The following is a 23,207-nucleotide window of genomic DNA, read 5'->3' as shown; positions in this document are numbered from 1 at the left end:
TTTTAACATATAATCAAAAGATACAGGTAAGTGTTAGAAAATTGCCGAGACGTAGTGTTTTACTATGAAAATATGAAATAGTGAAACAGAATTTGATTGAATGTATCCATACAGTGAATGTCAATGATAAGATTTTAATTGAATATGCATGAAAATACTATACTATACTTACATGTTAAAACAGTTTGTTTGATGTATATAGGTATGCAAAAAAAATAACCATCACACTTCACTCTCTAACACCACTCTTGCTAAAAATTGCTATGTTATTGTGAATACTAACACAAATATAAGCTTCTTAATAAATTAGAATTAATTTAAACATAACGTTAGATGAATCAGGGATTCTGTAATTTGAGCTATTGCTAAACACAGATTAAAGTGAAGCTTACCCAATTTTTTTGTACCATTATATTTTTATATGTATAAAATTTAAAAAAATCACAGATATTTTTTCTGGATGTGACTTTTATTTTGCTGATTATATAAGGCTGCAGGTCTTATCATCAAAGGTACAGGTGTTCGTCATTTATGTTTTAATTTGTCCATGCATTTTCACTAAATAGAAGTAATGGATGATGTGATATGTTACTTGCAAATGCTGAATAAGCTTAATGTTTTTTTGTTTTTTTTTATGTTACTGCTATTGAAATGTTGTGATATGTTACTTGCACTAACTGGTATCTCGAATTAAGCCTAAACTGTTATGTAAATGCCTTAGCCTCCTGTCACAGTATTTAAAGAGACTGAAACAAAACCGTACATGCTTCTCCAATGATTGAAATGTTTTTACTGTATCTGTGTTACAAGTGCCCTCTGTTATGTGTAGTTAAACAATTTTTGTTAAAACAGCACTTTACAAAAATTTTGAATACTTCCAAATAAAATATTCCTGCTAAAACCAGCGCGCATGTTTTTTTTAACACATTTAACGTTAATAACAAGGTAACAACATTCATAACTTTAGTACCACTAAGAATATGTTTTTTAGTTTTTCATGTTAACAATTGCATGCAATAATTTGTGAACTAACAGTGATGTTCCATCAAATAGCTATCCCAGCAATCCTTTCTTGTTTTAAGCATTGTAAATTTAATGTGATAAACTAAAGTCTGCTTTAGCTGACTAAATATCAGTTTTGTTTGTTGCACTTGAACATTATTCCTAGTATTAACAATAAACGTTTGCCGTTATTAAAATATTAAACCTATATGTGTTTTGTACTGTTCCATAACTTTATTAATTTAAAATAACTGCATGTATCTAATTAATTTTGTTTTGTTTTGCAGTGTTACGAATGCTGAACAATAACTCATGAAAGAGAGATCAGCTTTACAAAAGATAATTGAGATAAACCTTTATGTATTTTAATGTGTTCATATTATATAAGTCCATTTGTACAAAGTGTCATCTTTTTGTAAACAGTATATTTATTTTATGTTTGTTTTGTTGTTATAAAAGATGTCTGGAAAACACATACTTTATACTTAACCTCAATATTGAACCTATAATATATTTATAATGGATGAAGGAACGTGGTTTAAATTGAATTGTCTCCCCTTCATCATATGAAATCTCAACCAAAACATAATTATGTTCCATCCCTCATAACAACTTCATATGTATGACTGATTAGTCTTATACTTAGTTCAAGTATAAATTATGTAGCTTTTCCAGATGCATTAGTAAGTAGTTTTATTCTGCTTTTAAAAATATCATTTGATGGACATTATCTGACTAAATATACTGTGGATTCATTAATTTTCGCTGGATACCAATTTTCGTGGGTACAGAATTACCATGAATTTAAATGTTCAACAAAATTGCAAATTTTTCATTGGTTTGTATCCAGACTTTGGCAGAACCAGGAAATTAAATATCCAAGAACATGTAAGTTTTCATCAATCCATGAAAATTGGTATCCATGACAATAAATTAATCCACAGTAGCAGACTTCCAGGAGAGTGACAGTAAAATAAATTATAAGATGTCCATGTTGAACTTTGACAAAATTTACATTTTACTGAAAACCTGTGTGGAGGTTATGTTATCCACAAGTTGATTTTAAATGCAGAAAACTGCCTTGTTGACAGCAACTATGACCAACTTCCTGAAAAGAAGACTTCAATTTGAAACTTTGAAAATATTTAATTTCAATACAAGCTTTTGCATTGTTTGCATGGTTATTTCAAATAAGTTCTTATTGCATGTATTTGATTTAAATGTGTTCTGTAGCACTAGATTTCAAATGGTGTCAAAGAACATCTGACAGTCGGACTAATTAAACTGTCCAATCTTACCACAGAAACAAGTGGCTAGGAATAAGTTCTGATTGTGACAATCCTTAAACAGATAATCAATCTTCAAAAAATGGTATTTTATAATGCAGTTTAATTGGTAGGTGCAAGATCAATATCAAATATATTTTGCAAAAAAAACCAATCCATTTCTTTGATTACAGCCTTTTAACAGGAAAAATCTGTAAATTGGCTGAGAACTTTCTGTATGAAAAATTGTTGATAATATTAAATTTATACAATATATTGTATACTTGTAAAACTATTTATGAGAGATTGAAATTTGATAACTGTTTCATCTGAAAAAATTAATGAAGTATGTGAATAAATTCATTGATTACATATTTAAGAGTACATAATCATGAAAGTTCTTGAAGACAATTTTTACTATTTTTATAAACATCAAATGCATACTTTTTTATTTTCCAGACTGAGTTCTTAAGCTTTAAGACCTAAACACCTCATTTTAATGTGATAGTTTGTTACATAATAAAAACTTTATTTATATAAATATACAATTTTGTTATCTCCCCTTTCAAACTGCAAGGTACTGATTAAAAAAAAATTATGGTAAAAAATATAAAAAGCTGCAGAAACTATCAAAACAATTAACAGACATTAAAACTACAAGTTTCATCTTTAAATGGTCAATTTTTATATATAAATTTAAATCTTATTACCGAAATGAGAATGATAGAAAGACTATCTACTCTCAAATGTTTTCACATGTTATCAAATGGAGAACTGTTATGCTTAAGTTTTTATCTGTGTATTATGTATGTTTATAGATTGTGGAAAACTGTGTAATTTGTCATTTTTCCAAGGCATGAAATCTTTTATTTAGAATAAAAGGGCATTGACAAATTTGCAATTAATATCTGTTAAATGTGTATTGTCCCTTCTGAATGTAAACATTTGAGTATTTATATCTTTTTTGATAATTTTAAAACTGGAGTAAGGTTAGCAATTAATCAATAGCAAGTCAGAGATTGTTGGAAATTTTGAACCATGCCATATGGAATTAATTCATATCTTATATACGCAAAATAAATCAAAAATTTAAACTGTTTACCTTTGTTTTTTGTGATAGCAAACATTTTCTAAACATTCATTTGCAATTACTATACGAAAATGTGTTGTTCATGAATAGGAAATGAATGTATTAATTTTGTTTTAAATGTTGTCAAACTTTAAAGTTCATTTTTGTACTGTAAATGTTGAACTTTTTATTTGAAAGTCATTAAAACCTGTCAATACTGAGAAAGGCAGAGAACTGCCGAGCACCTGTGTCGGATGGTTTAAGTTTGCTTAGAATCGAAATAATCAAAACACATGATCAAAATAAAATAAGATCTGTGGAAAAAAGATCTGTTAGATAAGACAGCTAAATGGACCAGAGATTAATGATCTCAGTAAAGGTTTCTGAATTTTTGTAAATTTCTGTAATTGATTATTATACCCCACGCAACGAGTTGCGGAGGGTATAATGTTTTTGACCCGTCAGTCCGTCCGTCCGTCCGTCAGTCCTGTTTCTTGTCATCGCAACTCCTCTCAAACCACACAACAGAATTTCACGAAACCTTTTCAGATAATAAGGACATACTATGTAGTTGTGCATATCGACGGGAAATTGCGATTCAATTTTTTTTCTAGGAGTTGCGCCCCTTTGAACTTATTTACTTTAATGTACTACTGCAACAGTTTGTCATCGCAACTCCTCTCAAACCACACAACAGAATTTCATGAAACCTTTTCAGATAATAAGGACATACTATGTAGTTGTGCATATCGACGGGAAATTGCAATTCAATTTTTTTTCTAGGAGTTACGCCCCTTTGAACTTATTTACTTTAATGTACTACTGCAACAGTTTGTCATCACAACTCCTCTCAAACCACACAACAGAATTTCACGAAACCTTTTCAGATAATAAGGACATACTATGTAGTTGTGCATATCGACGGGAAATTGCGATTCAATTTTTTTTCTAGGAGTTACGCCCCTTTGAACTTATTAACTTTAATGTACTACTGCAACAGTTTGTCATCGCAACTCCTCTCAAACCACACAACAGAATTTCATGAAACCTTTTCAGATAATAAGGACATACTATGTAGTTGTGCATATCGACGGGAAATTGCAATTCAATTTTTTTTCTAGGAGTTACGCCCCTTTGAACTTATTTACTTTAATGTACTACTGCAACAGTTTGTCATCACAACTCCTCTCAAACCACACAACAGAATTTCACGAAACCTTTTCAGATAATAAGGACATACTATGTAGTTGTGCATATCGACGGGAAATTGACAACTAATAGTGTTTGGCGAAAGGTGCTTTATTATAGTAATGCATATATAGTTATACCAAGCATGGTATCAATAAGCTATAATGAACAAAATGTGAATATGAAGCACCTGAACCCCAATGTGGGTAATAATAAAAGTAATTAGAAAAAATGAACAATAAAAAGAAAAAAAAAATGTCTTATATCAATTACATAATAAAAGTGGCCTGGAACATGCTCTTTTGCTTAAAACCACATGGTAATATAAACCCGGATGAAGTATCAAAGGGAAGCAATTCTTACAAGGTGTTATCAATTATGTACAATGAGAGTTGCCTCCCATTGTACGCAATTACGATTCAACTTTTTTTCTAGGAGTTACGCCCCTTTGAACTTATTTACATTAATGTACTACTGCAACAGTTTTGTCATCGCAACTTCTCTCAAACCACACAAAAGAATTTCACAAAACCTTTTCAGATAATAAGGACATACTATGTAGTTGTGCAGATCGACGGGAAATTGCGATTCAATTTTTTTTCTAGGAGTTACGCCCCTTTGAACTTATTAACTTTAATGTACTACTGCAACAGTTTGTCATCGCAACTCCTCTCAAACCACACAACAGAATTTCATGAAATTTTGTAGATAATAAGGACATACTATTTAGATGTGCATATTGGCAGGAAATTTTTTTTTCTTATACAATTTTTTTTTCTTACACTTATTTAATTTCTCCAATGACAATGTGGGGACGTGGGGTATGTGAGCGTGCTCACTAAGGTTCTTTAATTAATAATTAATTTAAATTTGAATAAAACTAGTCATCTCTATGCAAAAAATACTTGATGCAATTGTTTTTTTTATAAATTGGTAACCCTTCAAGTTATTGTTGACATGTTTTTTTTCACATATGCAGAGTAAACATACAAATAAAGTTACCAGTTTATTCATATATGACATACCATACTAAGAGATAATACATTTTATGCTAATGTATTTTTTAATGTTATAATTTTGTATTGTACTCTGTAACCAAATTATATTTTAAAGCCATATTTGATTGTCTTCCACTTTGCTGATACATTCCAAGATTTTTACTGTTTTGTTTTGTGAGCTATTTATAATGATCTCGGGCCCGTAGCCAGGAATTTCCAAGGGGGGTTATTTGGACTCATGAACTCCACTTTTTAAGTCAAAATTTGAACAGAACGTTGACTTTAACAGTGATTATTTGGTATCAAGGGGGGTTCGTCCAAACCCTCACCCCACCCTTGGCTACAGGTATGGATCCCTCATGAACAGAATATACTTACAACATTCACTTGTTTTTTTTAATATTATTTCTTTTTACTTGTTGAGGTTATATGATAACTACTTATTTTTTTACTCCAGATTTACATCTGAGCTGAAAGAAAAATATTTTTCTATCAAATTAATTTGTTTAATGGTATTCCCTTAGAATTTTTTTATTGTTTCGTTTAACAACAAATAGATATTTGTAAAAAAAAAATACAAATAACAAATTCTTGGCTCTATATACGTCTGAAAAAAAGGTGTAAAAAACTAAAATATGTAATACATATTGCATTGGCAGATCTATGTCGGGTTTGGGGGTTGCAACTTGGAACCCCAATTTTTTTGATGATCAATGCATTTAAAAGAGGACATTCTTTTGTATATTTAGAAGCCCACTTTCTACTGGGTTGGAACCACTCTTTTTAAAATGGCTAGATCCACTCCTGATATTTTGAAAGTTACATAATGCAATGTGTTTTTAATATTGTACAAACCATTCTGTACTATTAAACACGAGGCCTACAGCTCAAGATCACTAAACAAAGTAAGAATTTTGTAGGGCCAGTCAATTATTGCGCAAGTCATACAAATTTAATGACATTTTATGAAAATCTTGTTTTTGTGCTTATGTGTTAAAACAGTTTTCATGAAGATCAAGAAATTGAGGGGAAAAAGTTGCTGTAGTGGATTTGAAAACTTTATACCTGTGTTTGATATTCAGGTAAAAAGTATAGCTGTCAGCTAGTAATACAGGTAGTCATTTTGTTGTTATTTCTGTTTAATGCAGATAGCATTGCTTTTCTTTAAGAGTTAAATTTGTAATGTAAATTTCTTAATATGTATTAAAATTAGGTGCTACCAATTGATCAAACTGTACACAATATATATATCTACACAATTTTATAAATACATTTATAAAAAGATCAAATTATATATTTTATTGAACATTTTTGTAAATAAACAACATTCATTATCTGTAGTCTTGTGTTTGATAGCTTCCGATGTGATATGGGTTTTGCTCATTCATAATCATTGTATTTTGTTAAAGGTCCAAAAGTTGCTTACTACTACATCATTTGTTCTCTGGTGGTTGTTAATCATACCACATCTTCTTGTTTTTATATAGAAAACACCAAACTATCTGTATGAACCTTGTTTGATATTTGGCATAATTATTGTTACTTGGCAATTGATTCTTAATCTTTCATCATTCCCTGGTCCTTCTGCTTGACCAATCATGTGACACACTGTTAGGATCTGAGAGATAAATTATTATCTATATGTTGTAAAAATAGTGCACACACTAAATGTCTTGCATTCCATACTAACCATTGATTTATGTTGATAGTCCAGGAATACAAATATAGTTGATTTATTGCCTATAAGAAAAACAGAGTAAAACACAAATCTGAGCAGTGAACCGTGAAAATGAGGTCAAGTCAGAAAAAAATGTGAGACTGACATGTACAATATAAAATATTTCCACACACCAAATGTAGTTGATATATTGCATATAGTATTAGAAAAAAAACCCACCATAACACAAAAACTTGACTTTGATCACTAAGCCTTGAAAATGAGGTTAGACATGTACACCTTACAATCATTCCATATACCAAATATAGTAGACCTATTGCTTATAGTATCTGATATATGGCTTTCAGCATGAAAACTGAACATTGTTCACTTATCCATGAAATTACGTCTAGGTAAAGTGAAGACTGTCTTGAAGGCAGAAGAACCTTGTAAGATATGCACATACCAAATTTTATCCTATTACTGATAATAAGAGAGAAATTAAAATTATACAAAAATCTTCAAAAATCAGCCGAATATCATTTCCACACACCAAATGTACTTGACATATTGCATATAGTATTAGAAAAAAAACCCACCACAACACAACTTAAGTTTGACCACTGAACAATGAAAATGAGGTTAAACATGTACACCTTACAATCATGACATATACCAAATATAGTAGACCTATTGCTTATAGTATCTGATATATATGGACTTCATCACGAAAACTTAACATTATTCACTTATCCATGAAATTATGTCTAGGTCAAGTGAAGGCTGTCTTGAAGGCAGGAGGACCTTGCAAGGTATGCACATACCAAATATAGTTACCCTATTACTGATAATAAAAGAGAAATCAACATTATACATGTACAAAAAAATGTTTATGGCCCAGCAAAAAAGTTACCAGTGCCATAAAGTTTTACCCTTGTCCGTCATTCTGTAATTCTGTCATTCCGTCATTCCGCAAAAAACCATAATACCAATTTTTTTCGAAATGCCTTCTGATATTGGGCTGTTTTTTGGTATGTGAGTTAACCATGATGAGTTACAGATCAAGTTTAAGTTTTGTTCTCCTCCCCTAATTTTTACCGAAATTACGGGCTTTGGACTTCGATAAATTGTTGAAAATCACAGTTATACGAACTTTTCTTCTAAATGCTTTCAGTTATTGGGATGAGTTTTGGCATGTGAGTTAACCAAGAAGAGTAACAGATCAAATTTAAGTTTTTTTCCGCTCTGCTTATTTTTGCTGTAATTTAGGGCTTTGTTTATGTCCTGGTGGGTTATTGAAATTGCAGAATTTTCAACTTTTTGAGACGGAGCCATTCATGTCACTTTGGCACATTTAGTTTTTCAAGTTGTCACTAAACCATGAAAATGAGATTAAATACAATGAACATATGGCAGACAAAAACTTCATACGGCATCTATATACAAAGTTTGAAGCAACCAGGTCTACCACTTGAAGAATAAATTATTTTGAAGAATAAAGTTTTAAAGAAGTTAGCTAATGTGGTGGCCTCCAGATCACTATCACTTTGTCAAGATTTCTGCAACAGATCTCGTTGGCTAGACAAAAATTGGCACAATTTATGAAATTTGGCAGCTTTTCGATTGCTTCCTCTGATTTCCTCTGTATGATGAGGTTTTGTACGTTTTGCAAATTTACTTCCTGTTCGACATTTAATGAAATTTTGGGGAAGGTTATACAGATATAGAAAGTATTTAACAACAATAAACCACTACATCATGTATAGTCAGTGGGCTGTATAAGTAACCATATTGTCTTAATATACATATAGTAAATTTTATATGGCTACAAGTAATGACATAATACCAAGAATTTAACAGATTCTGCTAATGATAAACACTTTATTTAGTAGATTGTCAAAAAGAGTACAACGACCAATAAAAATAGCCATAGATTGACATACAATATTGCAAGATAAGTTTATTTAACATTTAGAAATTCACTATTTTCTACAATTGAACCATAATAGTTAAGGTTATTATATCAAAGTAATCCATATTCAAATGATATAATCAACAAGTTATTTGAGTATTACAATCTTTATAGTTTTCTCTACCAAAAAAAAGATACAAAAAAGTTAATTTTAACATTTAGAAATTCTCTATCTTCCACATTGGAACTATGTTAATGAAAGTACTAATATCAAAAGGAATCCATATTTAAATGATATGATCAACAAGTTATAAGTATATAATAATTTCCTCTACAAAACAAATATATTAAATATGATACAAAATAGTGTATTTTAACATTGAGATATTCACTACCCTTCACAGTGGAACCTTGTAAATTTCAGTACTAACATCAAAGGAATCAATATATTCTAAAATAAGCAGCAAATTATATGAGTATTGTAATTTTCTTTGGTTTTCAAAATTCCAATAGGAAACATAAGGAAATATTATAATTTTGTTAATCCCTCTACATAAAATATATTAAATAAGATACAAAACTACTAGGAATGTTCTATATTTACAGTAAATTTTTCAGATTTTGCCAGATTTGTAACGAGTCCAATATTTAAAACAGCCTGTACACTGATAACAAATGATGATCTGTCATCCTTTTGATTTTCAAGAAAATAATATGTTGAAGCTGCTCTGCCAAGATACATATCGTCTAGGTACACAATGTAGTAACTGACACCTGATGGATTGCTACACGCCCAGGCTACTTCTATGGTACTGTCAGCTTGCGTTGAGATTTCTATGTTGGAAATGCTTGGAATTCTAAGTTGAGATAATGGAAACATCTGTGGGAAAAAGACAACATTTTTGTAATACATGCACTTAGCTGATGGGGGAAAAATACAAATCCTAATGAATTATCTCTCTGTACGATTTTCAAGGTCGTTAGTTCTTATCGTAACCAAATAAGTGAGCAGTGAGAACATCTATTTTGTAAGTTTGTTTATGACAAATCACCAGATTTTTACTAGCAATGAACATCATGATGGGTATTACTGATGGAGCATCAACTGCTTACCTCTGGGCTAATGATCACAAAAAAATTATTTTGTTTTAGGAGTACAAAATTTGTGCCTGATTAAAACGTCAAATTAAGAATTTTAATTGGTTTATTATTGAGTCGGAGTTAAAAAAAATAGTGCTTGAAATTTTTATGACTGCAAGGTCTGATGTTTTTGGTTTTCCTGGTTTTGTGTAATTAAATCATGTCTTTGACATGTTTTTATCTTTTAGTTCTTTTTATTTTACCCATGGTGTTTCTTGACTTATCCTATTGTCTGTCCCCTTGGTATTTTTTTATAATAAGTAAATTGACATTTTCTTTGTTGTATCAATAAAAATTATATTAATCATAGCATTTTTGAACCACCTTACAACAATAGCTAACTCATGTATTGCCTCAAACATATATAGTCCCATACAATTACAGTATACATTAAATAGGATATTGCAGCTTAATGACATTGCATACTCATCGCTAATAAGATTTTACCTGTATTTGCCCTATGTTGATGATTTCCTTTTGGGTTGATTTTGATGATAATCCACACAATAATGAGGTTAATGCAAAGTCTTCTATCTGTTCTTTATCCAGTATATACCACCTGTAATGGTTAACAGCAAGTTATATAAAATACACTTTTATATATATATATATATATATTTATGTTTGATTAAATTAGCTTAGACTAATTGACATGTTTTTGAAGATACTTTAGCATTGATGGCCAAGTTGTTTAAGAAGTACATCACTAGCCTGTCAACATTGAGGTAAACTAAAACTTCTCATGTGATTGGTGCGTTTGACTATGGCCAGGATTGTGAGTTTTCCTGTCAATGGTGAGAGGGTTTCTCTGGCTTCCTCCCCCAGTAAAGTTTGACAATCATGATATTTTGATGTACTGTCAAGTTTTTAAGCGATTCATGTATACTTGTTTAAATTAAAATAACTAAGTTTATTCCATATTGCTCAAACTTTAGCATGTTTTTCTATATGAATGAGATTTTGAACAAATAAGCATATTCAACTGTGAAAAAGATTATTCACCACTCAAAAAGTCGCGTGTTTTACGTGTATAATTTTGGTAAAAATCATTTGATGTACAATTGATTTTGTTAAACAAATTCCATTACATACATTTTTCACGAAATATGGAATAAAACAATTACTATCTTTTGTTTCAGTAAATATATGGTTTTATGAAAAGTCAATAAAACCACACATTTACCTCATCAAAAGACAGTAATTGTATAATATAACAAAGTAACAAGTAAAAAGTTATAACTGCTAACAGATGCTCCTATCATTAATTAAAGGAGAGAAAGAAATGAGTGTCATGTATGATCAGTCTATGATTTTAAGGATGACAAATATTAGTTGGAAAGGGACAAAGAAAATATTGTTTGGATGATTGGAAGTCACAACATCTTACTGAGATTTTTATTCAGAGAGCAAAAAATCCTTGAGATTTTATCTAGTAATATCGATAGTAACCATACAACCGACCAAATTAACCAACTAAAACTGTGTATACATATATACCTAGTAGTCCAATCAGAATCCTTTGCTGGAAGACAAATCTGACCAAGACATTCTTTCAGGACAGTTTCAACAGGCTTGGAGTTTATAATCACTTTACTACTTTGTACTGGTTTCTTCTTCTCCATAGAATCATTAGTTGCATCACTGTCACTATTTTTAGGTGGCTGTTCAGTTTCGGACAAAAATACAAAACTTTTCTTGTCATTTTGTCTTTGACTTTCTATTTCTAGAAATACTTGATTGTCTCCCTTAGTTTTGTAAGCATAACTCACAATGTATGACTCCTTAGGTTTACAGTCAAGGTCAAATAACCTACAACAGAATTTTTTTTAATGCATTTATATCATTTAAGAAAAAACAAGAATGTGTCCACAGTACACGGATGCCCCACTCGCACTATCATTTTCTATGTTAAGTGGACAGTGAAATTGGAATAAATTCTCTAATTTGGCATTAAAATTAGAATGATCTTATCAAAGGGAACATGTATACTAAGTTTCAAGTTGATTGGACTTCAACTTCATCAAAAACTACCTTGACCAAAAACTTTAACCTGAAGCGGAACAGACAGACGAACGAACGAACGGACAAACGAATGGGCGAACGGACGCACAGACCAGAAAACATAATGCCCCTCTACTATCAGGTGGGGCATAAAAAATCATTATAAGAAACAATTAATACTGATTAATCTTGCTTGAAAGTTAACATGAGATTGATTAATTGTTAAATAAAACTCATTATTTTAATATAATACTAGATATTTTAAATTTTTGAAGGATCTAATATCAGTAAGTATCCTGAAATAATGATTAAAATATTTTAGATCTGAAACTGACCAATCTGGTCTTATTAAAGGTCATTTTACATTCAATGACCATTATCCATAAATGAAGGACCCAAACTAGGAATGAAAACAAGTTATACCTGAATAACTGTGGAATTCCAGTAGATGGTAACTCTCCATTGTAACTTAAACAACTTCCTCCTAAATATGCACATTCAAAACAGGGCTCCAGAGCAGGGAGTTCCTGAGGAGCTATCACAATCTGTTTCCTCCTATAATATGCCTGAACCTCTTGTAAACTCAAATTATACCAAGGACTCTCATTACAGACCTACAATAAAATCAGTCGACTCAAATTATACCAAGGACTCTCATTACAGACCTACAATAAAAACAGTCAACTCAAATTATACCAAGGACTCTCATTACAGACCTACAATAAAATCAGTCAACTCAAATTATACCAAGGACTCTCATTACAGACCTACAATAAAATCAGTCAACTCAAATTATACCAAGGACTCTCATTAACGACCTACAATAAAATCAGTCAACTCAAATTATACCAAGGACTCTCATTACAGACCTACAATAAAATCAGTCGACTCAAATTATACCAAGGACTCTCATTACAGACCTACAATAAAATCAGTCGACTCAAATTATACCAAGGACTCTCATTACAGACCTACAATAAAATCAGTCGACTCAAATTATACCATGGACTCTCATTACAGACCTACAATAAAATCAGTCAACTCAAATTATACCAAGGACTCTCATTACAGACCTACAATAAAATCAGTCGACTCAAATTATACCAAGGACTCTCATTAACGACCTACAATAAAATCAGTCGACTCAAATTATACCAAGGACTCTCATTACAGACCTACAATAAAATCAGTCAACTCAAATTATACCAAGGACTCTCATTACAGACCTACAATAAAATCAGTCAACTCAAATTATACCAAGGACTCTCATTAACGACCTACAATAAAATCAGTCGACTCAAATTATACCAAGGACTCTCATTAACGACCTACAATAAAATCAGTCAACTCAAATTATACCAAGGACTCTCATTACAGACCTACAATAAAATCAGTCAACTCAAATTATACCAAGGACTCTCATTAACGACCTACAATAAAATCAGTCGACTCAAATTATACCATGGACTCTCATTACAGACCTACAATAAAATCAGTCAACTCAAATTATACCAAGGACTCTCATTACAGACCTACAATAAAATCAGTCAACTCAAATTATACCAAGGACTCTCATTACAGACCTACAATAAAATCAGTCAACTCAAATTATACCAAGGACTCTCATTAACGACCTACAATAAAATCAGTCAACTCAAATTATACCAAGGACTCTCATTACAGACCTACAATAAAATCAGTCGACTCAAATTATACCAAGGACTCTCATTACAGACCTACAATAAAATCAGTCGACTCAAATTATACCAAGGACTCTCATTACAGACCTACAATAAAATCAGTCGACTCAAATTATACCAAGGACTCTCATTACAGACCTACAATAAAACCAGTCCACTCAAATTATACCAAGGACTCTCATTACAGACCTACAATAAAATCAGTCGACTCAAATTATACCAAGGACTCTCATTACAGACCTACAATAAAATCAGTCGACTCAAATTATACCAAGGACTCTCATTACAGACCTACAATAAAATCAGTCAACTCAAATTATACCAAGGACTCTCATTACAGACCTACAATAAAATCAGTCAACTCAAATTATACCAAGGACTCTCATTACAGACCTACAATAAAATCAGTCAACTCAAATTATACCAAGGACTCTCATTAACGACCTACAATAAAATCAGTCAACTCAAATTATACCAAGGACTCTCATTACAGACCTACAATAAAATCAGTCGACTCAAATTATACCAAGGACTCTCATTACAGACCTACAATAAAATATACCAAGGACTCTCATTACAGACCTACAATAAAATCAGTCGACTCAAATTATACCAAGGACTCTCATTACAGACCTACAATATAATCAGTCGACTCAAATTATACCAAGGACTCTCATTACAGACCTACAATAAAATCAGTCGACTCAAATTATACCAAGGACTCTCACTACAGACCTACAATAAAATCAGTCCACTCAAATTATACCAAGGACTCTCATTACAGACCTACAATAAAAACAGTCAACTCAAATTATACCAAGGACTCTCATTACAGACCTACAATAAAAACAGTCAACTCAAATTATACCATGGACTCTCATTACAGACCTACAATAAAATCAGTCCACTCAAATTATACCAAGGACTCTCATTACAGACCTACAATAAAATCAGTCGACTCAAATTATACCATGGACTCTCATTACAGACCTACAATAAAATCAGTCAACTCAAATTATACCAAGGACTCTCATTACAGACCTACAATAAAATCAGTCCACTCAAATTATACCAAGGACTCTCATTACAGACCTACAATAAAATCAGTCAACTCAAATTATACCATGGACTCTCATTACAGACCTACAATAAAATCAGTCAACTCAAATTATACCAAGGACTCTCATTACAGACCTACAATAAAATCAGTCAACTCAAATTATACCAAGGACTCTCATTACAGACCTACAATAAAATCAGTCCACTCAAATTATACCAAGGACTCTCATTACAGACCTACAATATAATCAGTCAACTAAGTAAGAAATAATATTCATTGAGATCATTTATACATGTAGCATATCAAAAATATCAATCCAATGTCTCACTAAAAAATGTTTTGATGATAAACTGATATTTCAATGGAGATTTTGTTAAACTATAATTTATACAGCAATTAAGAAAAAAAATACTTCATTGAATAATTTTGTACAATATAAGTGTTCTTGTTAATAACAGCTCAATCAATCAGTAATGACCTAAACAATGATGTTCACATAGTGCACCGTAATTTCTCAAATAGTCCGCTACAGAAAAGCCAACTTTGTAGGTATAGAATAAGAAGTAGAAGATTCTTTATTTCCATAAAGTGGGCTCACAAGGAGCATAATATAATATCATTTTTTTACAAATATAATAAACAATACAGTAAACATAGTTGCAAACACAAATAAGAAACAACAGTTTTCGTATATATATATATAGGAGTATACATAAAACCTTCGTCTCAGGCACACTTCTAGAAAGTAACAAAAAAGAATTATGTGAGTAGGCTAAATATATCTAGCTGAACTTCAGGAGGCACCAAGGAACAGTGCTATATGGCATGGTGGGTGCATATCAAAATGTGTATCGGGACATAAATGATATGGTAAGATATTATTAGAAGTTGCACATAACTGTCATCCTCGTGCCTGGTGCGGAGGAGTATATTTGTCATGTGAACAATAGGCATTATTACGATCTGTATAAAATAGAGTTTTAGCTGCAATAATAAAATGTGAAAAGTATTGAACATTTCTTACATTTCCTTGGAGGTAAAACTTGCGCCCTGCTCCAATGCAAAATGATGACGACAGAAAACCATTAGGCCAGACTGATGTTGGACACAAATCACTCAATAAGTCCCAAAATCTAAAAAAATATTTATCCAGTCATTAAAATATAAATTAACTTCAATCTACAACACATACATATTTATCATCCTTCTCTCCTTAATAAAAATAGTGTGCTGATCTAGGAATTGAGTCATAAACTAAACATTTTCTATGTATACAGAATTCACAAAATATATTTCAATGTATCCTTTTGTCTGAACACCAAAACATTCAAAATTCTATCATATTTGTTGTCTATTAAAATCATAAACATTTCTGAATAGCAATTTGTGTCTTGGACAATAAAGTCCTAATATCCCATAAATCATATCTGTCAGAGAACATTAAAAATTTGCCTGTCAAAACAAAATTTCTAAAAAGACTACTGTGAATTTTTTTATTTTCATGGGTAACAATTTTCGTGGATTGACAAGAACTTACAGGTTCGTGGATATTTAATTTAGTGATTTTACATACAAGCCTATGGAAAATTTTGTCGGAGTTGGACATTTAATTTTGTTGTTCACCTGTTCCAAGGAAATCCAGGAAAATTTGGTATCCAACTAATTATAATGAATCCACAGTATTTCTTATCTAATACCTGTTTTCATTATCAATATAGTTGTCAACGTCGCAACACTCATACACCCATCCAAAGGCAAATATAGCTACTGACATATTATACTGCCGTATTGCTGTCAATGCCTATTATAAAAAGAGTTGCAGCATTAAATCACATGGATAACATTTGTTGTGTCATAACTTTTTCAGAAATAATTAAAGTAAAACAGAAGCAACTTTTAGATTGTAATGTTAAATGTAAACCGTATACTAAAGATCTCCAAATTATTAATTTTTTTTCTTTCTATATCTAGTCCAATAATCAATGGTAGACTTCTTTACAATTTACATATTATACCTTTCTACTGAAAATAAAATTAATATTTATGTTTGCTCTCCTCTTAATAGTAATGATATCAGTACCTCAATAGAGTTAAATCCACCACCGCCCAAACAACCACGACCAAACACATCTAATCCAACATATACATCCCTTGGTCTGTCTTTAGACATAGCTAGAGCCATAGAACTGAGGAGCTTTTCTGGGTTCCAGTTGTAATTCAGGAAAATACCATCACAAACATCAAAGAACATACTAAAATTACAAACACCATTTACAGTTAAGGACTTCAAAGTAGGTCCAAACTCCCAATAATGATTACAATTATTTTGATATGTGAGGGTTGATTCTTATATTACCTTAAATTTCAAAATAAAAATACAAGAAGATTTTGCATGCATTATAAATAAAAAAAAAATTAAATTGTGTAAGTTGGTGTTTTTGCTGGGATTATTTTAACAGTTAATAGTCAAGTTGTGACATGATTTTTACACTATAAAGCATCATCTGTATTCACCTGAGTTTCATCATCTGAAATACTAAATTAATATATTGAGCTAAAAAAAAAATCAACTGATTTTTAATTTTGCCTTTTATTCATGTGCAGCAGATTACTGCTTATCCTTCCAGAGAACCTATCACCCCTCAATGTACATGACAGATGGTTTATATATCTTTTTTAATGTCTTAGGGTTAGATAAGAGTAAATAAACAATCCACTAATGTGCCATGCTTAAACATTTATGACTATATACAGACTAATTTTCTGTGACAATGTTTTACTTGCCAGTTTTTATCATTGAGTGCATCCTGCCATGTGAGTTCTCCCGTATTAATGACACTATCATACCATATCACTTCAGATCCTGGCACAGTCTCATGTAGCTTAGCTGTTAGGTATTCCACAAACTTACATAAACAGGGAACTTTTTCTTCCTTGAAATACAACAATAATGTGCAACTCAGAATTGAGGCTTATACCCAGAGGGAACTCTCTTCAAATTGTAAAGCCAGAAATTAAATCCTTTCATAATTATTATAATTTCATTTTAGCAGGGTTTCTTTGTGGTAGAATAACAGTCTTAATTTACAGCTTAAAATACAGTTGAATATTTAAAGTTGTCAGGACCCCCATCTTCCTCTACTTGGAAGTTTATTTTGAATAACAATGAAAGTTATTGAAAGCTTAAGCTTACTATTTCTCCTTGATTTATAACACATCATTTGCATCAAGTTCTCACTTTAAGTAAAGCTATTCTGCAAAATTGCTATCTTCAGTGTTTTCTTAATTGATGTTGTTTAGTTTATAAGTAATCAATAGTGCAGTTGTGATTTAAAAATTGAAGACACTCAGTTTTACAAAAATTAACTGTGAACTTAAATATTTGAGACAGGCTCCATGAAACTAAGACATAATAAAATTAACGGTACCAATTTTCTTGCACCAGATACACATTTCGACAATACATGTCTCTTCAGTGATGCTCGTGGCCAAAATATTTGAAATCCAAAGCTTATATAAATAATGAAGAGCTATAATCCAAAAGGTCCAAAAAGTATAGCCAAATCCGTGAAAGGAATCAGAGCTTTGCATGAGGGAGATACATTCCTTAATTTATAATCATTTCTAATACTTTGTAACAGCAAATTTAAATAACACAAAAAATCTGTATTTTCATGCCAGTACCGAAGTACATAACTATTTTGAAGAGCAATCTTCAATTCATGAACACTACAGTACAAAATTGCAAACATAACATTTCATAAACTTACAACAATGCATCTGCACTTGTGTAGATTGTAATAACTATACAAAAATATTCTTTTTTTTGGAAAAGATAATTACCACAATTTTATTTTCTATATTGATCAGCCATCCATCAAATCTGTAAAACTGTGTAATTTTAACCATTTGATCTGCAAGTGCTTTGTATGATGATTCTGATTCTAAGAATTCTTCACATATTTTGTACCCATCCTTCCATTCTGTTATCAAAGTGCCTGTAAGAAAAGATATGGTATATAAATGAAAACAAAATTGGAAATTTCACAATATCTGGTGAATAAAATTTCAAATGCGAAGTTTTTTTCCTATTAATCAATGAATGGAACCTTCATACTTTTGAGTAGTGTCTACAACTTTTTACTGATAAAAAAATCATGTATGCACTGTGGAAATGCTTGCAGAAAGTCATAGGCAGAAAACTGCTTATAATTTTCAAACCTTATGAACTGTCCAAAATAGTTTGTCTTTTAAACTGAAGATTTATATTGAAAGTACTGTCAACTGTTATTTCTGAGATATTACCTAACATTTTCACGCCATTTCTATGCGCTACATTTATCCATGTGACTGGTGGGATGGTGATGAAATGATGACTGAAGTAAACAAATGAATCAATCAGCTGCCAGTGGTAAAAGTTATAGCTTTTCTCGTTCTTGTCACCCTGGATAAATCTGTTAAATATAGCAATTATTTATTAAAAATAACTAAATATGAAAACCTGACTAATTAGTTTAAATAAAAATCCAATATCACTAAAATAATATTTTTTTCAGTTTTCTGTATAAAACCTCAAGTTATATTCATAGCTATTGACCATTTTAAAGGATTTTTTTTTCAATTTCAATTTTCCAAAACAAGTCCCTTATTGAACTTTTAAATTTTATAACATTTGCAAATGTTCACTTTTCTTATTAGGCTTGTTTTTTGAAGTACTGTCTACACAACATTAACATTTCATGTCTTTAAGTTATTCTGATCAACTAACTGCTTGAATGCAAACATTACATCAACTAGTAGATTCTCTTATAAAATATTTTCTGACGGTTTTATTTCTTAACAAATACAAACTGATCAGTATTGTACACAACAAACCCTGTATGAATAACTTACTTATGAATGGCGAAAAAGATTAAATTTTTATATTTTTTCCTACAGTGATATGTACACCTTGAAATACAAATATATATACCTGTCTTCAAGATAGCCTCCCCTCATATCATGACAAACAAGTGTTTTTGGTACTGTTTCATCCGTGTGGGGTCTCTCTCTCAAACATTCTGTTCCCTGCTTCATCTTGTTTGGAATACCCTCATCTGACCACTTTCTGACTTCCTCCAAAGTCTTCAGAGGATGACATTCCATATCAGATATTGCCTAATCAAAATATTAAAATCATTAACGTTTAAATTGAGACAAATTGATTTTCGGAAGGAAATAGTGGGGCAGTTGAACTTTGCAAAAGAAATATTCATTCCTTCTTATTGCAAGTATGGCTTTTTCAAAATCATGTTTTGTACACAACTATTTCCCACAATATCTTGCATTTTGTTGGGCCCAATAGCAAATGATTACATCCCCTAAAGCATACAATTTTTGGTTTGTTATTCTTTCATATTCATTGTTATTTTCATTTAACCTCCATTACTGCTTACAATAAAAACGATGAATGCATTTGATCCTTTAATAAAAATAAAACGACTTTAAATGTGAAAATACAATAACTTTTCTGTATTCAAACTTCTGCTGTCTCCCAAAATTTGTTAACCACCCTCAGTTGTTCAAAATAAATTTAAGGTGGTACATATAACAGTACAGGGTGATAACCCTTGTTAAATTAGCTGAATGTTTTAATTACATTCTATTGTTAAAAATTTTTTAATTTGACCCTATGACATAAGTCTTTAAAGTTATCATAAGTATGAAAAAACTTGAACCACAAACTTTATCTGGAAAAAAACATTGGATATATAGCAGTATGACAAAATCTTATTTTGATATGGGGACGAAGTCCCCAATAACAGTAGAAAATTCAATAAAAAAAAAAAATCGGGAAAATTTCCCGAATTTTTCATTGTACTAATGAACTCAAAATCGTTCAATTTTTTTTATGTCATGTTTTGAAATCCCGGACCTGCGCAGAAATCTTCAATGTACTTCCTTTTTCCGGTCTTGTTTGTATAAATCTTTGAGTAAAATATATATATTTATCAGTCTAGTATAAATAGGAAGAAACGCAATACCGATTTCATTTTTTTTATTCCTTCATATGAAAAAACGTTACCTGATGAAGTTGTTTCTTTGTTTACATTGCATATGACGTCACAACTTAAATAACGTCACAACTAAAATCCCTAACAACAGAACCAAAATATGAAACGTTACGGTATTTGCGTTTCTTTTTTTTTTACAAATATCTAAATTACAAAAAAATAATTCATACAGACTTCGTCCCCATTTACAGGTAATGCCTGCCTCATATTAATTCAGAAGATTAAAATTGCATGTTCTTTGTTGAATTTGTGGGGTTTTGTTCCTGTTTTGTTATTCATCTCAAGTTTTATGTGTTGCTCATATATGAAGAAGTTTATATTTTCATCTTTTCATCTTTTTGTCAAGGGTAGTAATTTTTTTTTAAACTTACCGTTATAAAAGGAAAAGTGGTAAGATTGCCAATCAGACATACATAACCAGAGTATTTTTTCTGATAAATTGGTTGGTTCAAATTTTTAGAAATTTTTATATTTTTGTCAAGAAATTTTTATATTTTTGTCAAGAAATTTTTATATTTTTGTCAAAGGGTCAAAGTCAATATTTGTCAAACTTTTTATGAACATTAAACCAGCCAAATTAATTTTAGTGAAGGTGTTGGGTACCATGTTCAATGGTATATTTCTACATGTTCTTACCTGCTGTTTTGCCATTTTAAATATCTTAGACAAGGAGCTTATCAATCTGTAAACATACAGCATACATACACCATACATATACTAGGAAACTAGGTAGGGTATCCTCTACATTTATCCTATAATCAGAAATTTAAAAAAATGTAAATACATACAGTGTAAATAAGGCTGTTTGTTTTCTTCATGTTCTTGTTTGAATTATTTTACATTGCCATTTCAGGGCCTTTTATAGCTGACTATGTGGTATGGGCTTTGCTCATGGTTGAAGACTGTACAGTGACCTATAGTTGTTAATTTCTCTGTCATTCTGGTCTCTTGTGGAGAGTTGTCTCATTGGCAATCATACCACATCTTCTTTTTTATATAAACATATCATTTACTGGTCGATGTATACTTTTTGCTCTTCTAACTAATAAAAATAAGGATGTATGTGTTATGAACTGTTATGATTTCAAAGGACCAGAGACCATGAGTTGGATCTACCAAAAAACTTACAACTAAAATTTATCATAAGTATACTGAATTGTTCATGACTTAATTATGATCAAATTCTTAGACAAAGATGATTTATTTTAATCTTATTATACCTACCAGTACTAGGAAGTTTTTTTTTGTGAAAACCGACTCTATAATACCAGGAAGGGAGTAAGGACATGGCATATATAAGAATGATAGTGATGATCTTTCTCATTATTAGTGTTTATTTTGGCGAGACAAAAATATGTAATGCTAGATTAACCATTTTATATCTATCATTTGTCCAAATAATTATGACGTCTTGAAAGGCTATTATAATTTTTTTCTTTGATGCCTTACTTCGCCAGTAAGGCTTCAAAGAAAAAAAATATATTAGCCTTTCAAGAGGTCATAATTATTTGGACTAATCTATTATCAGAAATGTTTATATAAAACAATGAAGACACACTAGCCAGTATTGTGATTGCCAAGGTGATCCATTGCAATGCCAAGCACTTCCATAGGTAAAATACCATATAAGTAAATCATATTTAGTATTTGCAAAATATCTTATATGTGTGTTAGACGAAAAAGGGGGTGCATCTAAAATTGTACAACTTTCACTATTCTGTTGACACACTTGTTGCCATAAGTGTACAATAATAACAAAATATAATTAACTGAACCTAAATATGGTGAAAATACTATCACTGAAAAAATGACAATAGCAACAATGTCATATCACTGTGACACAAACCCTATTACCTGATTACACTAGACAAACTGAAAAACTTGTTTACCTGTTGTTGACGTATTTCAGTTATCTCCCATTTTACAGTTAATTGGCAAATCTAAAAAAAAAAGAAATGCAATCTTGAACTTATACCTGTTTGGTATAAGATTAAAGGTAATATTTATTGTCAGATAATTGTTATATAAGGATGTCTGATTTTACCTCATTGTTTAAACGAGAAGGACAAAAACTGACACGGATGAATAAAACTGTTGTTCAATGATGGACTGGCTAGGATTAAAGAAAAAGGCAGGACATGAGATTTGAGTAAATAAATAAA

At 30.8% G+C, this 23,207-nt stretch overlaps 2 protein-coding genes across 8 annotated transcripts in view; one reads left to right on the top strand and one right to left on the bottom strand.

Annotated features, from left to right (window-relative positions):
- The window catches only part of LOC134725955 (arf-GAP with dual PH domain-containing protein 1-like), a 36,754-nt gene extending 29,896 nt beyond the window's left edge, over positions 1 to 6,858 (top strand). For all 5 annotated transcript variants that reach the window (XM_063590284.1, XM_063590281.1, XM_063590280.1 and 2 more), the window contains one exon: positions 1,290 to 6,858. Coding sequence is in view for 1 of the 5 variants with exons in the window: in XM_063590279.1 (XP_063446349.1) it covers positions 1,290 to 1,318 (29 nt within the window). In the remaining 4 variants the exon portion in view is untranslated. The remainder of the gene's footprint in view (positions 1 to 1,289) is intronic.
- Positions 6,859 to 9,151: 2,293 nt separating this feature from the next.
- LOC134725954 (cytosolic endo-beta-N-acetylglucosaminidase-like) lies at positions 9,152 to 22,998 on the bottom strand. 3 transcript variants are annotated; one of them, XM_063590276.1, is made up of 13 exons: positions 22,935 to 22,998; positions 21,682 to 21,797; positions 19,965 to 20,149; positions 19,298 to 19,446; positions 18,836 to 18,990; positions 17,777 to 17,925; positions 17,073 to 17,244; positions 16,690 to 16,793; positions 16,017 to 16,125; positions 12,656 to 12,846; positions 11,729 to 12,040; positions 10,679 to 10,790; positions 9,152 to 9,971 (listed from the first exon to the last, which is right to left on the bottom strand). In XM_063590276.1, the coding sequence occupies exons 2-13, from the start codon at positions 21,757 to 21,759 to the stop codon at positions 9,675 to 9,677; spliced, it is 2,013 nt and encodes a 670-aa protein (XP_063446346.1). In that variant the 5' UTR covers positions 21,760 to 21,797; positions 22,935 to 22,998; the 3' UTR covers positions 9,152 to 9,674. The 3 variants fall into 3 exon arrangements, with proteins under 3 accessions (XP_063446346.1, XP_063446344.1, XP_063446347.1); XM_063590274.1 differs by having other exon boundaries at positions 22,900 to 22,950; XM_063590277.1 differs by lacking the exon at positions 22,935 to 22,998 and adding an exon at positions 22,821 to 22,912.
- Positions 22,999 to 23,207: the final 209 nt, after the last annotated feature.

This window comes from Mytilus trossulus, chromosome 7 (assembly GCF_036588685.1).
Source record: "Mytilus trossulus isolate FHL-02 chromosome 7, PNRI_Mtr1.1.1.hap1, whole genome shotgun sequence".
Lineage (NCBI taxonomy): Eukaryota > Metazoa > Mollusca > Bivalvia > Mytilida > Mytilidae > Mytilus > Mytilus trossulus.
This window is presented reverse-complemented; position numbering and strand designations above follow the sequence as displayed.

Excerpts from the sequence above, each read along its gene's own strand:
- LOC134725954 (XM_063590276.1), bottom strand. The coding sequence starts at position 21,759 with ATGTATGGTGTATGTATGCTGTATGTTTACAGATTGATAAGCTCCTTG. Across the intron at positions 16,126-16,689 it reads TATATTGATAATGAAAACAG|ATTTTGGGACTTATTGAGTG; the intron begins GTATTAGATAAG and ends ATATTTTTTTAG. Across the intron at positions 12,041-12,655 it reads GGAATTCCACAGTTATTCAG|GTTATTTGACCTTGACTGTA; the intron begins GTATAACTTGTT and ends ATTCTGTTGTAG.